This window comes from Tinamus guttatus, unplaced genomic scaffold (assembly GCF_059628265.1).
Source record: "Tinamus guttatus ecotype Peru unplaced genomic scaffold, ASM5962826v1 Tinamus_guttatus_pri_ptg000060l, whole genome shotgun sequence".
Taxonomy (NCBI): Eukaryota; Metazoa; Chordata; class Aves; order Tinamiformes; family Tinamidae; genus Tinamus; species Tinamus guttatus.
This window is the reverse complement of record NW_028288594.1, coordinates 1,469,277-1,485,743: the sequence shown is the minus strand read 5'-3', so window position 1 is coordinate 1,485,743 and position 16,467 is coordinate 1,469,277. Positions and strand designations below refer to the sequence as shown.

General features: G+C 41.6%; 1 protein-coding gene across 2 annotated transcripts in view; it reads left to right on the top strand.

Moving 5' to 3' along the window:
- The first annotated feature begins 15,589 nt into the window (after positions 1-15,589).
- The window catches only part of CERS6 (ceramide synthase 6), a 109,419-nt gene continuing 108,541 nt past the window's right edge, over positions 15,590-16,467 (top strand). For both annotated transcript variants that reach the window (XM_088519454.1, XM_088519453.1), the window contains exon 1: positions 15,590-15,823. In XM_088519454.1, coding sequence (XP_088375580.1) covers positions 15,654-15,823 — 170 coding nt within the window. In that variant the 5' untranslated portion in view covers positions 15,590-15,653. The remainder of the gene's footprint in view (positions 15,824-16,467) is intronic.

Here is a 16,467-nt window from a genome sequence, read left to right as displayed (position 1 = left end):
ACAGCCCATCCCAGCTCTCCCAGGCCATTGCAGCCCGGCACAGAAGAGACAACAGCGGCACTCCGGCACCCCACACACAGTTAGAAGCACATTAAAGTCCAGTTTGTGTTTTTTTATAAGGGCAGGCAGGGAGGAAAGCCCTCATCACTTGCCTTTTAATTCTCCTAAGCTAAATCCTCTATACCAAAAAAGAAAACTGGTTTACAGCTTTCCTGTTATTCTTGCCCAGTGTGGTAGAACCCCACAAAACCATCAAGCAGAGATTTAACAGAGAGAACATTGCTGTCTTTGCTGCTTGCCCACACATTGCAGTGCACTATCTCTAACGTTCTGGCATCGGAACAAGGAGAATGCAAGAGCAGCTTTAAAAGATTTTTGTCCAAGTAAATTTGAGGAGTCTAAAGCCTAATGGAGTGGCAATGCAATTATTAGTCCCCCAACTGCTAATCTTTCCTAGCTTCTGGCCTGCCTTTTTGCTGATTCTCGGAGTGTGATTTTAGGTGTTTAATGTTGAAATTTAGGGAATGACTTAAAATGAACACTTACATGTAGTATGTCTTTCTTAACAAAGGTATTCATACACCATTAACCTTCTAAGCAATTAATACCTGTTAAGGGTTGTTATAATTTATTATAGCATTTCCTATCTGATGATTTCTGTAAAAATATCGATTAACCCTCACAATGTACAGTCAAGATAAATAAGGATTAAGTCCCTATAGCCAGCCACAGGAATAGCAGAGACGCAGTGACCTGAAAATTGTATCCTTGGCTCCTTTCTCTTTAATTAACATAACTTCACAAGTAGAGTGCCTTTCCTCTTTATGAATCCTTTATCTCCAGCTCTGAATCCTGACTGCTCAAGCAATCAGGATGGCTAATTTACACTTTCTCAATTCTTACAGATTTGACTTCAGATGTATAAGGGTCTCCCTGGCCCAGCTAGATACTCTTGAGTATGGGGGAGGAGGAAGTGTTAAGATGATAATTTAATCAGCTGACAGACTGAGCTAAAAATCATGGAGTTAAATATTCTGGATTCCTTGAGCTTAGCTTGAGTTACTGTTTTCAAGAGAAATAGACCATGTCCATATTTCTTTGTACCACGTGATGTGCTAACACAATACATAGGTATCCACAAAGAAAGATTTAGCTTTTGTGTGACCTTGTTTTATGGTCACTAAAACTTTGCCTAAGCTACGGAAATGTTTTAATTACTAAGCAGAAGCACATCAGAAGCCCCAGTTACTTTGACTTTGTTTCCTTCTGTTACAAACAGAAAGGACCTGAGACTGGAGCACCCATTCTAAGTACAGGCTGTAGGGAAAGGAGTCTGCATTTTCTCCTCTAGCATTAATGCAGGAATTGCTTAGAGCCAAATTCCCCTCTGATGTTGGCAAGCCCAGACAGCAAGAAAAGAGGTGACATTTATTCTCAGAAATGCTTTTTTTTTAAAAAAAACTTTTAACTAACCACATGCCTGTTTTTCATTTTGGCTGCTCAGTGACCATAATGGTATCAGTAGGGACCACACTCATGATCTGCAGAAGCCAAGGAAGGGCTTTTAGTCCCAGAGACACACTGTGCATCTTGAAGCATCTCATTCTGAATCATCTCTTCTGTCTAACCAAGGCTCTTTTCATTCCTCTGTAGCTACAAGCTCCACAGATAGATGCTGAAAGCTCAACGCAGATCTCCTTCTGTAACTTTTGGAAGGGTCATTCATGTACATGTTCAGACTTGCACTAAATTCAAGTTAAGAAGAATTCACAGCTATGTGAAATGATAGAGAAGGCAGGAATCAGCATGCTGGAAAATAAGTCATGGTCAGAAAATAATCTCTAGGAATCACCCGGTAGAAACACTACAGAAGGTCCATGTAGGGAAACTCATCTAGAGACTTGATAGAAAAACTGATATGATTAGAGTGATGCTGAGAAGCGGCTGATTGGAGTTATGTGCTTCAGAATGAAATGACATTAAAAGTACAAGGTCATAGGATTTATGGATTAGGAATTTTCAGGTTAGAAAAAGAGCAAACTCAAAAGTCAAACCTGCTATGCAGTGTTTTCTGGCATGTTATCAATCACTGGAGGAGGAAGAGAGCAGCATGTGATTGGTAATGATATATAGTTTGAGCCATGTACAGAGAGGTGTTTGTTCTAATTGCAAAACCACTAGAGTATCTCTAAAATAGACATTTTTTTTTTTAAAGGCTCTCAAAAGCTAGCCTGGGAAGGCAACAATTGCTCCCCAGTGATGACACAGTCTCCAGCCCAACCCTCTGGCACTGCCAGCCCAAGATGGGGTGATTGGTACTTGCTACGCCAGTAAATGTGATTCATGAGTGATGGGTTGTTAGTTATCTTAGTGTTGCTTCCAGCCACTAGAAAGGGAAATAGCTGCTGAAGTGGCCTTTTCTAAGGTAAGTAATGCAGTGCTGCGGAAAAGAGTCTCATGTCTGCCTTCCAGGGAAACCATAAATCATCTTTAAATCAATCATCACCAAATGCATTTCCCTTCATTGCTACTTCATGTGATTCCTGAGCCAGTCAGAGGTACCAGTGGAGCTTAGGTTTACTTGCACTGCAACTGCCTCATGCTTCTCATGCTTCCGATGGCCTTTTTGATGGTCCTCTTAGTTATTCTATTATGGTGTGTCCTGAGACTTTTCCAAAATAAACAGCAAGCACTGAGGTAGATAAACAATGAAAAAATGAGTTCTATTTAAAACACAAATGCAATTTCAGCTCAGCAAAACACTCTATGGCTGGCACATTCTTCCATTCCTGAAAATCTCAGACGCAGAGAATGGTTGAGGTTGGAAGAGGCCTCTAGAGATCATCTAGTCCAAACCCCTGCTCCAGCAGGGACACCCAGAGCACGTGGCACAGGGTGGCATCCAGGTGGGTTTGGAAGATCTCCAGAGAAGGAGACTCCACAGCCTCTCTGGGCAGCCTGTGCCAGGGCTCTGTCACCCTCACGGGAAAGAAGTTCTTCCTCATATGGAGCTGGAAGTTCCTGTGTTTTAATTTATACCCATTACCCCTGTCACTGGCCACCTTGGAGTAGAGTTGGGCCCCACCTTCTATTCACCCATTCTTTGCTCATTCCATATTGTGTTTTCCCAGATGATTACACATGTTAAGAATGTCCGCTGGTACACTATCTGCAATATTTGTGGATGAATGTTTTTTAAAGCACGTTTTACTACTCACCTAATTCCAATCTGAAACAACCTCCATTTAAAAACTCTTCGCTGCTTTCTCTCAATTTCTAGGCTGATTTTTTAATCAAATCAGCATGAATCAAAGATAATATTAATTCAATTAGTGCAGTAATAAATAAACCTTAAATAATACTACAGCAAAAATATTCACAGGTTTCCAACCTAAATCTGGTGAAGAACACTGAGTTTGAATAAAAACTGAGTAGACAAATAGCCACATACACAGGAAAGGACAGAAGAGAGGCAGGCAAGTGAAAAAAGAGAAATGAATGAGCAAGCAGTGAGAAACCTGGAGAAGGAAAGCATTAAAAATAATTGATGCAGAAAGTCAAGGAGATAAACAGTAATTAGTGATTCAAATACCTAATTAATATTCTCGTGTTACAAGAGAACACCTGCAAAGCATTGACTACCAGGTCCTCTTATACTTATTGATTAATGTGAAAGAAAGAAAAAGGAGAAAACTGCTCTTGCCAACTGCATTTAAAGAGTTGTCAAATTGACACTAAGTGCTCCCTCACACGATGACTATCCACACTGACTATTAACACAGCTCATCCTTGTAGACATTTGTACTTTGTTTAGTGCTTTGTGCGCATGTTTCAATTCCTGGGTTTATTCTTAATCACATAACCAATTCTGTAAAACACAAATAACACAATAGACTGTATCTATCAAAAGGAAAGCAATAATGTATTTTTCTAATTTTAATTTCAAAAATCACTAAAACTTATGAGTACAAATGCCAAGCACTTCAAAAGACGATGAAATGTTAATATTTGTCAAGTGTATTTTTTCTAATATTACAGTTGCTGAATCAATATAATAATGTAGAGTGTAAAGCCTTATAAATTGCATGTAAGATGTTTAATCCCACAACTTTATTTTGACCCTCTGCTTTCAGACTGACTTTTAAAATATTATTGTTGTGAAATAAATAAATAAAACATGTTAAATGTTATTACAGTACAAGGAAAATCTTACCTATACTACAGCAAATAATTTGTTAATTATTATATATATATAATAACAGTTATCGTGATTTGAGTTATAACATAAAATTCCTTATTGACAATGAATGGACCAAGTGTGGTACCTGTGTAACAGGAAAAATAAACAATGCCGGAAGAGCATTAATTTTGCCTTATAGTGGAATATCAAACTAGAAACTATATAACAACCTTCTGATAAAGATGATAAAACCTCTCTCTACAGCTGTCCTCTAGAGGGCTTAAGATATATTACGTATGGATTTTAATGTGATTTAAAGAAGTGGCATTTATTTAAAGGCAGGCAAATTATGAGCTGTTTTATTTCTTTATTTATTTTAATTTGGGAATACAATACAGCTAGATGTGTCTGGCTCCACTTACAACAGCTTTCCACTTTGTGTTGGAAATAGTGGACTGTCTCAGCTCCCTCTGTGTTTTCTTTTAAAAGTTTGTAATGATTCCACTTTGGTGCAGGAGAATGTCTATCCATAATTTAGGAGAATAGGAGAAAAGGAGAAAAGGAGAAAAGACACCCCATCTCAATGTTTCCATTTGTAATGGCTGCAGTTTCTCTTTTCTTCTGAACCACTTTTTCAAATGTGAGTTAAGGTTCCACGTTCTGCAGAAACTGATCTTCTAAGAAAAAGACTAAAGAACCTGAACTTGTGGCAATGAAAATTGAGAGAATTGACCTCAACTAAATAACTCAAATTCAATCAGAATCATGTCAGAACATTCCTCTCCATTCTCCTCCTGCCCCTGAGGGCAGAACAAAATTACATTGTACTTGATCATCTAATCCACTGGAAGGTGCAACAGGATAAAGAAAGATTTATTTTTGCCTTACTTTAACCTGCATCTCTCCAGCAACTCCCTTTCCTTCTCTGCCCACATCACTTTGGGCCCCAGCCAGCTGGATTTGAATCCTGAGCTGATATTCTAAATGCATAGTTTAAAGCAATTGCATTGTGGTTAGAGTTATTTCATTTATCTGTTCATTATGACTTCTTATTTCTAGAACAATCAATTGTTTTCCTGAGGTTTAATTATTTGCAATTTTAGTAAATGAAAAGCCCTGTTGTTGATAAACAGTAACAGCAACAGATAAGCATGTTATTTAAAATATTACATCTAACATTAGGTGATATCAATATGCTTTTTTCTTTCTATCAACTACCTTTACTGAGAAAAAAAAACATTATTTTGACTGAAAATAAACCGTAAATAAATAAATAAATAAATAAATAAATAAATAAATGCCAGGCTATGTTGGTACTATTGATACTATTCAGAAACTCTCGTTTTATTTGCTTGTAGTTACTCTCCTGTTTAATTTAGCTGTCTTGATATGGACCTCACCCATCAGGAAAGCTCCCAGCCTTTTGCAGCAGTGTTTATTCTTGGCTTTCATGAACTTCTGGGTTAGCTAATAAAAATCCTTTCAACATCCAATTTGTATTTGTTTCTAAATATATATATATATAATATATATAATATTTCATATATATATATATATTTATATATGTATAATATAATCTTACATATAATATAATCTTATATACATATATCATATATATATATATATATATATATATATATATATATAAACAAATATAATTACATTTGTTTCAAATTTATATTTGTTTCACCATCCAGAGGGACCTGGACAGACTGGACAACTGGGCGGTAAGAAACCTTATGAAATTCAGCAGGGTCCTGCACCTGGGGAGGAATAACCCCAGACACCAGTACAGGCTGGGGACCGACCTTCTGGAGAGCAGCTCTGCAGAGAAAGACCTGGGTGTCATGGTGGATGACAAGTTGACCATGAGGCAGCACTGTGCCCTCGTGGCCAAGAAGGACAATGGGATCCTGGGGTGTGTTAAGAAGAGCGTCTCCAGCAGGTCGAGGGAGGTGATCCTGCCCCTCTACTCAGCCCTGGTGAGGCCACATCTGGAGCATTGTGTCCAGTTCTGGGCTCCACAGTACAAGAGGGATGTGGAGCTGCTGGAGAGAGTCCAGCACAGGGCCACAAGGATGATCAGGGGCCTGGAACATCTGCCCTATGAGGAGAGGCTGAGGGAGCTGGGCCTGTTCAGCCTGGAGAAGAGAAGGCTGAGAGGGGATCTGATCAGTGTCTATAAGTACCTCAAGGGAGGCAGTGAGGAGGATGGTGCTGACCTCTTTTCAGTGATGGCCACCGAGAGAACAAGAGTGAATGGCCACAAACAGAAACACCAAAAGTTCCCCAGGAACTTAAGGAAATTTTTTAACAGTGAGGGTGACAGAGCACTGGAACAGGTTGCCAAGAGAGGTTGTGGAGTCTCCTTCTCTGGAGATCTTCAAAACCCGCTTGGACACACTCCTGTGCCACGTGCTCTAGGTGACCTTGCGGGTGCAAGGGGTGTTGGACTAGATGATCTCTAGAGGGGCTTTCCAACCTTAACAATTCTGTGATTCTATGATTCTAAATTGTAGCTTAGCCTCACTTCATTGTACAGAAGGCTTCCTCAGAACTATAACAAAAAGCCAGCATGTAAGGAGGCAGCACTGACAGCTGCTAGTATCAAAAAAAAAAAAAAACAGCAGCAGTGCATATTGGTTTGGTGTCTGAATTTGGTTACTCTGGAATGATGAACCAACCTCAATAGTGTTTATTGTTACCTGAGAAATAAATGAAGTACTACATTTGCTTCATGCATGGGAATCAATAAGTCACCCAAAAACCTCTGTTTTAATGAAGTTGGTTATTGGCATATTTGTTCAGACCACTTTTTTTACAGGAATTCTTCTCTAATCAGCCAAAACAGCCTGAAGTATGAAGTTCAAATGTATTTTGCTTAAAGCAAAATAGCAACAACCTCACCACAGCCAGAAAAAACCTCTGCCAACCACCTTTTCTATTAGTTTTCCTTTGAACTTGAACCTCAAATTCCCGTATACTACAAGCAGAGATTAATTGTACAGAAATTATATATAACCACAAAACCACTATCTAATATTTTCTTATCTTAACACTACATACCTCAGAGAACTAGATTAAAAGACACAAAGGCCTAACAGATTTTGCATCATTTCCAGGACTACATATGTACGCGTAGAACAAAATTAGTGTGCTAAAATATATTTCTAATAACTACTTCTTAATCCTGTTTGGTAGAACATGATACACGTATTATATTTTTAGAATTGTATGCATTTCTGAGTACTTCTTGTGCAATGTACTATGCTGACTTACCATTTTTGCATTCTTCTGTGGGATTCTGTGGGGAAGCCTGTCTTACTTCACAGAGCAGGAAGAGCATTTATCACACCAGTATTCTCCCCCACACAAGACAGAAGTGAACAGGCAAGGCGAAATTGCTAACATGTCTCGTTACCTCTCTTGGCATGAAAAGCAATGGAAAAAACACAAAATAATCCACAAGCTATCAAGCTAGCTCAACCTTTCCCACACTAAGTATTACTTTAGAAAATATAGCCTTTCTTATAAAGATGAAAACTTTTAAATAACAAAAATTAAAACCCATGAAAAAGAAAAATGCTGTTGGGCTCTAGAACTGTAAAAAATGATGTTTCAAGTGTATGAAAAAGCCAGCACTGCAAATGTGTTTCTGATATATGAATTCATAGTGAATCATAAAACAATTTTAGTGGGTGATTCTGAGCCCTATGAAATGGAAAACCCTTCAAAAAGTTTTCTAAGCTTGTTTTGTAGTTGTGGTAAATATCCCCAACACATAATCATGGTATTTTTACTCTAGTCTTCAGAGATGTATAATTAATGTTGAGATACGATGCTGTACTAGTACGTCAGCTTATTTGCTGTCAATTTTTATAGTCTAGTAGCAAAATCCACCTTTTCTGGCTTGGGACCTAGTACTCACATTTGGTTTCTCAGTATTCAATGTATTCATTACATAGTGTAGTAGTGGCTACTGAATGGATTTTCCAGGAGTGTCTGACATTATTTAAACTGAGTACACCAAATTCCATGGGAATTCTCTCCATTATTGCAGACAAAAGAACAGGGAGATCAGTGCTGATGCTCTGAAAATCACACTTGTCACATACGGGGAGTACAGCAGAGATGGCTGAAGCTATTAGCTCTTTTATTAACACAACTTAGGACAAATTCCCTTGAATTCCTGCACATATCTGCTTACAGCTGAGCATGCTTACAGGCCTACATTACAAACTAGCATAGTCATTCTTACTCCATGTTACATCAGTTGTGCAGCCTTACTCTATCTGTATAAGGAAAGAGAAGTGCGTGAACAAACCCTCTTTTTCTGTGCTGAATGCTTAGACTGACATTTATCAATCTTTAATATTTTTAATAAAAAAGGCAGTTGTTAAATAAGCCACTGTTTATTCCCAAAGGAGCTGTGGATGATAATAAATGGAAGAAATGACAAATCACTAGATAGTTTTGCTGGTGTGCCCTGCTTGCTGTGCATTGACACAGCACAGCTATTAGCCTGGTCTGGCCAATTCAGCGGGGTGGGAGCAGCTTTATATCGCACAAGAGAGACAAAGGCACCAGAGAAAACAAATGGGCCGCAAGCAGTAATCTGGATAGGAGTGTGGGTATTTGTGTAGCCCACTTGGGAGGGTAAAATGATGACACCGGACATTAATTAAACCTCATATTAACATCAAGTATTTAATTTTTACATATAATAACACTATAATAAGATATCACTTACATCCATTATCTGGCATGACGGTGCTTTGTGTTATCCTAGGAAGAATAAAGGAAGTCTCATTTTCATACTGAGGGGAAAAAATACATTTTTTTTTCTGCTGATCAGTTGTCCAACATGAACTTACAAGAGGAATAATATACACTGGGACAGCTTGGAAAGGCCAAGCATTGTTCTCTACATTTTCCTATCCACCACTGTAGAAAAAAAAAACAGAGAAATGCAATATTAGAGTTCCAAGTCAGAAAATGCTTAAAACTACCTAACTAATTTATTGTGTCAGTGCCATAATGGCTATGCTCTGGTTACAGAACTGGAGTACAAGACTGTGTCAGCTTTCTTTAACAGAGTTATGACTGCAGTTACAGGCCATAGCCAGTTGCTCTGTTGAGCAACAGAACATAAGCTATGCTATTGTTAACCCAGCAGGGAATGTGGCCCACTGAGCTGTCCATTCAATTTTCTGGTACCTTTTCCACTTAACTGGTATAAGTGCAATAATATATTATCTATAATCTTGAGAGCCTTGGGACTGGCAGTATAGCTGCAAAAACGTTTAATGAAAAACTAGAGTTTTTAAAATACATACTTGTATCATACAATTATGACGTCTTATTTTAGCCAATCCTCTGAATTTCATTTTACTTCTGATTAAGAAGTGAAATAAACTTACATTCACAGTGTCACTACAAAATGAAAAATGGATACTTCCGTTTGAAAACGTCTGAAAAACATATTTTAAGATTTTGGGAGATTAAAATGATAATTTTACAAATTCAGCAAAAATTCAGTGATACTTTCAGTTATCTCAAATCTAGATTTTTGGTGAAAAAAAGAAAATTCTGTCCAGCTCTCCTGCACAGCCATCACACAGACATTTAAAACTAACAGACATTCAAAAATAAAAATCTGTTGCCAGCAAGTTCCCTGTCATTCAGCTCCTAGGCAAACAGTAGTTTACATTTATGTGGGATCTGCAACCCAAATGCTGCATAGCAATTGCTTCATTCACTTGTGAACACAAAATGTTAACATATTGCTAATGTAACAGCCATTGCAGCTTTGAAGAAAAAGCTGCGATAACAGGGTAAACACTTTTCTGGGAGGAATAAAATTACCTTGGAAACTGGCTGAAGATGTAAGCAAATGGGTTTTGCTCTGTAAGCAAATGGGTATTTTCTAGAGTTTCAGGATCATAATTGATAATACGGTAAATAACTCTTGACCTTCTATGTCTGAATCAGAAGCCTACAACAAGGTGACAGGAAGAACTGATCACATCGAGCCTCGCAGCTCTTAGACGCACACTACTCTCTTAGCCACTCAGAAGAGAATTTCTAGAATTTGTCCAAAACCAGATGCTAAGGAAACAAGATCCATAGAGATCCATGATGGAATAGAAAATCTTGACTGCTTGAAAGTTTGGAAAGTCTCTTTTACTGGTAAATTGTATGACCCTATAGCCCAAAAGTGACCACACGAATAGGTGGGGAGTGTTTTTGAATGCCCGTTAAAGTGTATTGCAGTGTATCAAGTTTGAGGAGATGAGAAACAGAACAATTTTTCTAATGGTCTGCCTATGCTTAGAGTTGTGCTAGCCAAATGACAAATTTTCTTTCAGGACAATTCAGGTAAATTTGTGCTGAGAGTTCTGGCTACACTTAGTTTGATTAGCTCAGTTTAGTGTAAGCTCAGAAGGTTAAGCTACACTGAAGCACAGTGGACTGTGACTGCACTGTAACTGCAATGTTCGCTTTGGCACACTTTCTTTAAATCCAGATCAGAAAGCCAAACAAAAGTGAATAAGGGAGCAAATTGCAGGCAATTATAACAGTGGCTCTCATTTTAGCAACATTAGGCCTGTATACATATAGAGAACTTTTGACCAGTCCTTATAGAGCAATCCTGCTTCAGATCTTCGCTTAAACTGGAGCCTAGCACAAAGCACAAAGCCGCCTGAGGCTTGTAAACCTCTCTTTCAACTAGAGCTACTTGTCCACAGGTCCCTTCAAAACACCCAAAATAATTACCACGGCTTGTCTTCCCAAATGCCAAACTTTCTTTGCCTGCCAAGATAAAAGAAAATCAGAAAATCATTGTGAAATGATACAACTTGTGGCAATGATACATTTTAAACAGTTACATAGAGCTCTACTTCTGGCTTCAACCTCAGTATTTGGGTGAAATGTCTTTAGACAAATAACAACTTCCACCTGACCAGCCTGGCATAGCTTTCATAATGAAGATTGCTACTCTGTTAGCGTGGTTTTAGTTTTTAGGTGAAATTATTAGGAAACCTGGCAAAACTGCAGCAGCAGAGCTGGAAGTTGCAGGCACGGAGGGCACAACAGGCAGTGTGAGGAGCACACAAGCCCGAGGCCCAGCCTCGCACGCTGCTGCCCTCATGCAGACTGGCCCACCCTTCCCACTAAATCCCTCTAAATTTTTTAGTGGTCCTTTAAAATCACTGGGTTTTGCTGCAATTTCTCTCTTTTTTGAGTTGAGGAACTCTTCCAGATGGCCAGCAGTATGGCATAGATGCATTCGCACTAACAAATACTCATTTCCAAACTTCCTATAAGCAAATTAAAGATGTAGTTCAAACTCCTATTTACTGCAGATGGATAAATAAATAAGTACAAGTTAAAAAAAAATGGATATTGCCCACTATTAATTAGTGGAGTTGTTGTTTAGCCCCACGATAGGAAAGATTCCTGCTTGATATCCTGCCAGGAAGCCTCTAAAAATCTGTTACAAGCCTTTTGCAGTGTGAATGTGGTTCTTGTAAACTTCAAATGGCAGTTCCATGCTAAACAGCTCTCTGAGTCCTCACCTGCTTCTTTTTTACACAATCTATGTAGTACCTGGAACATTATCTCAGTCAAATGAAAGCATCTCTTATTATCTTAGGCTAAAGTCTAAATGCTGCTTATTTTTACTTGTAATCTTTGCTTTGCATGTGTGTGGATTTAAATCTGCATGACTAAGACACCATAAACCACTGCCTGTTTTAAGCAGTGTAATGTTCATAGAAAACAAACTTAGAAATTCCAGAAATTTTTCTTAAATTTGTTGTATTAAACATATCTACACTATAAAGTCTTGCATGGTTTATTTTGATCTTTGATCTACACTACGTAGTATCTGAGCTCCCGATGAAGCCTGAGACAAGTGTTGGTCTCCAGATGCAGTTTCACAGCAGCTGTGAGGAAGGAGCAGTGATCTCCTGATTTCATGTGAAGAGGCTACTGGAACTGGAAGTTCATCTCTGTGGTAGAAGGCAGACTAGTGGACAGAGGAAGTCTTATGCCATGTGAAGGGGCATTTAGTAAACTTGTTTTAAATCTGAAGAAGAAACTTCTTTACACTAAGAACAATAATATTATTCACAAAGCTCAGGAACCTTTTTCTTTTGTGTCTGAGACCTAACTGGCTTCTTGATGCTACAACTTTAGCATCAAACAATAAAGTTGTAGCATCAAGTTGTTGGGTTTGGAATAGCCCCTCTCCATTATCCATTTGAGACCTCAATGTGCAGTGCATCTATTTTCTCCTCTTTTTAGAATGGAACTGAAAGTTCATTAAGTTTGGGGGAATTTACATGTATATTTTTGCTTATTTTTAAATCTTGTGTATTCCAAAGAGTACACAGAGTGCCTCAGTTGCTGCTTCTGAGGAAACACTTTTATACCTCTTCACATTTATTTTGGCCAAGATTTAGCACCTTCTGGAGAAAAAAAAAAAAAAGGCTTTGCTGTATGAGACCATAAATTAAACACCCTTTTACATAGACTTTTATATCATCCTTTTGTGATATAAAAATTTTAAGAGGAAAGAAGAACAATCCTGCTAGCATCTCCCTCCGAAGCATCACAGGATTCAGGCATTCTTATTTTATAGCCTTCTCTTGGCCACTTTTACATAATTGCTGCAACAATTTGAATTAAATTAAAAGCTTCTAATTGATCATCCTCCCAAATGCTTCTAAACTGTCATTATTTCTCAGATACATTTAGACATCTGTTGTCCTAAAGTAATTTTCATCTGATACAAAAGTAAATTATTTTAATTGTTCAGCAGGAATTAACCTCTTACGCATTATATTATTATTGTTGTTGCTAGATCCACTTTGAAAAGATATGTTTCTTTCATGTATCTGTACATAAGCAATGCCCGTTTCCATGCTCAGTAATTGCTGAGAAGTAGCTACTTCAGTATTTAAAACTGACATGTATGTTGACAGTACTTCCTAAACTGATTGGAATATTGAAATATCTGGAGGGGAAAGAATAAAAAAAAAAGTGACCTTCTGATGTAAAATAGTGATACCAATTATCTGATTAAAATTATCTTTCTCCCAAACAGAATAATCATCAATGCAACAAATTGTTGTCTACATATTACCAACTTTAAAAATGATATCTAAAGAGCCTTTCATTCATGAACTTCAAAGTTTATGCCCCTGAGGTCTGAAGAGAGGCATATGTGTGTGTGTAGGAGACGGTTTATGTGTTTCTGAAAGAGAGTTTCAGAAATGGGAGTTCTGAGCCTGAAGAAGTAGGATATATAGCCACAAAACTAAGCAAGCAACAGCGGGGAATATTAGCTATTCAAGTTTTGGCCTGGGTGCTGGCCAAAACAAAGTCTTGTTGATTTATTTGTGCAGAGTTGCTCTCTCATACTCAGAAAATATATGTATTTTTTCTAGGTAAAGAGGGCCACATCACAGCCACACGTCTCCCAGCATCAGTTTCCCTTTCCAAACTGAAAACACAACAGAGCTCTAAATTTTGACAGTTTGCTTGTGTCAGAGATTCACGGCAGTATCCTGACACTCAGGCCTGGAATCAGTGGGATTAGAGCTGAGTTCAGGGCTCGGATAGGCACAGGCAGGGAGTGCTACACTAACCAGTTCAGGAAGAAGAGGGGCCAAGCACATTCCACAGTGGTGCTCCAGCCCACGCTTCTTTTTACTTGAAGCACTAGCTGTCCATGGAGTAGTTTTCAACTATCAGCTCTCTTCTCTCTCCCCATAAAGCACCCATAAGAAATGAATTAGGGTGTTTAAGGATATTCAGTAAGTTGACTCAGCAATAAAAGACCAACATCCAGTGGCAGATTCACCTGCATTTACCTCAGATATCCTGTCAAATCATTCCCTGAAGCCTCCTCAGATGTCCTAGATGGAAGTTCCCTTTGCATACAGAAATGGTTTGTTTTGTTTAAATCTGTATGGCATTTTTTTCACAGTATCAGGTTTGTGTGTTTACCTTAGAATTTTCTTCAGCACAGAGATGTCAGCACAGATGTGAGGAGCTGTAATTAATTTTTCAGTAAGGACAAGTAGAGTCAAGGAAAAACAGCAAGCCAGCAGGAAATCTAAAAGCAGGATGACAAAATTCGGGCATATCCCTTCTGCAGAAGTCAGCTTATCTTAGTATTAAGTAGCCAAAGGAGAGCACGATGATTCAGGGGAGAAAAACAAAGTCATCCAAAATAAACTCCGGCAGTGCAGAAAGAACAGTGATGTTTCAGGATCAGCATATCCACTCCAGGAAGTTACGTTGTCAGGCCTAGAACACCATGTCTATAGCCCAGAGGCTAAGGCTCTGCTAAAGCACATTAGTCATCTTTGCTGTAAAGTCTAATGGGGACAACTGTAATTTTCTTCTGGACGTAGACATGACAGCCTGAGCTAAAGCTAGCGAGGAAAGAAGAAGGCCTGCTTATAGGAAAATGAAATCTGCGTATAACCTGCCACTACTGTGACTGGACAGTGAGGGAAGTAACTGAAAATACACAGCTATACAAAGAGGACAATATTTTCTTCAGGTTGGAGCTTGTAGCTATACCCCAACCTCAGCTTTGTTGCTGAGTGTGTTCCGTGACACTCCTCCATGCCTCATTTCTCCTGTTTGCTGCAAACGCATACGATGATTAAGTCATTTATCGTTTTGGAGGGTCGCTTCACCCAGAGCAGCCCAACTTGCATTGCAACGCCTGGGCAGGAAGTTACACAGCGCAGAGCTCCTCTTGCTTGGGCCAGGGCAGGAACCTGCCTCAGGCAGCCACGACCACCACATCCACAGCACTTCGGCAGGGCTCAGAAGTGGGACGCTCCTTTTTACTGCCAGCTGCTTTTAAAAACAGTGACAGATGTGAACCTTTTCCAGGTTAGCGACTTGGGTAAGTCACACACTCTAGGGCTGGTCTAACTGCGGGCTGGAATATCAGAGCCTGGCGAGGTGGTAATGCAAAGGGCAGCATCGCGGCCGCGGCGGCAGCCAGCGCTGGGCTGGAGCCTGGTGCCCAGCCGCGAGCCCCTGCGGGGAGTGCTGGCTTCGAGGGGCGCCGCGGGGCCCTGCTCGCTGCAGCCGCCCCAGCGCGGCTGGCGAGCGCTGCCCCCTGCGGGCGCCCTCCGGACGGGCAGCCGCCCAACGGCCGCGCCGCGCACCAACGGCTCCAACGGCCGCGCACCAACGGCCGCGCCGCCGGTGGGGAGCGCGCGGGAGCCAATGGGGGCGGGCGCGCGCGTGTGACAGGCGGGGCGGCCGCATCCCTCGCCGGGCGGCCGGGGTGGGGAGACGCGCAGCCCGGCAGCATCATCGGCGCGGCGGGGCCGACACGCGCCTCCTCCTCCTCCTCGTCGCCAGCAGCCGCTCGCACGCGGAGGGCGGGCAGGCGGGGGGCAGGCAGTGCGGGGGGCGCCGCGCAGACAAAGCCAAGATGGCAGGGATCCTCGCCTGGTTCTGGAACGAACGGTTCTGGTTGCCGCACAATGTCACCTGGGCGGACCTGCAGAGCACGGAGGAGGCCACCTTCCCGCAGGCGGAGGACCTCTACCTCGCCTGCCCGCTCGCCTTCTGCATCTTCATGATCCGCCTGCTCTTCGAGAGGTAACGCAGCACCGCGCCGGGCGCCCCCTCCCGCCCCGCCGCCCTGTCCCGGGGGGCTCCGTGGGCCGCGCCGCCCGCAGGGGCAGCTCGGCGAAGCTGGGGGAGCCGCCGCGGTGCCTCCCTCCCTCCGCACTGCCGCCGGCCCCTGTCCTGGGCCGGTCACGTAGCGGGGCAGATGCGCTGAGGAGCCGGCGCGGAGCCCCGGGCGGCGCCGCTGCTGCTGCTCCACCTGCGGCCCGGCTCAGGCGCGGCCAGGGGCCTGGGGCGGCGGCACCTACGCAGCCCCCCCTGTCCCTGCGAGCAGCCCCCGGGAGCTGCCGGTCACGACGCGATGGGGGGGCTCGCCCTGCCCCTGCTCGCGGGTTCCTCCGCGCTGCGGGGAAGAGGCTGCCTCGCGTGGCCGGAGAGCGCTGCCGGCTGCGGGGTTCGTTCTTCCCGCCGCGCGGCCGGAGCGCCCGAGGAGGCGGCGAGCGCCCTGGCCCAGGGCAAGAGGCGGCTTTAGATGCGAGTGCCGGATAGAAGTGCGAAGTTTAACACTAAGGAACAGCCTAAAATTAAACTGCTATTACGTGGCCGAGGGGTGTTTTGCTCGCATGGTGTCAGCGGTTGCAGCGTGAATAATCTGTGCTGTATATGGGGAGTGT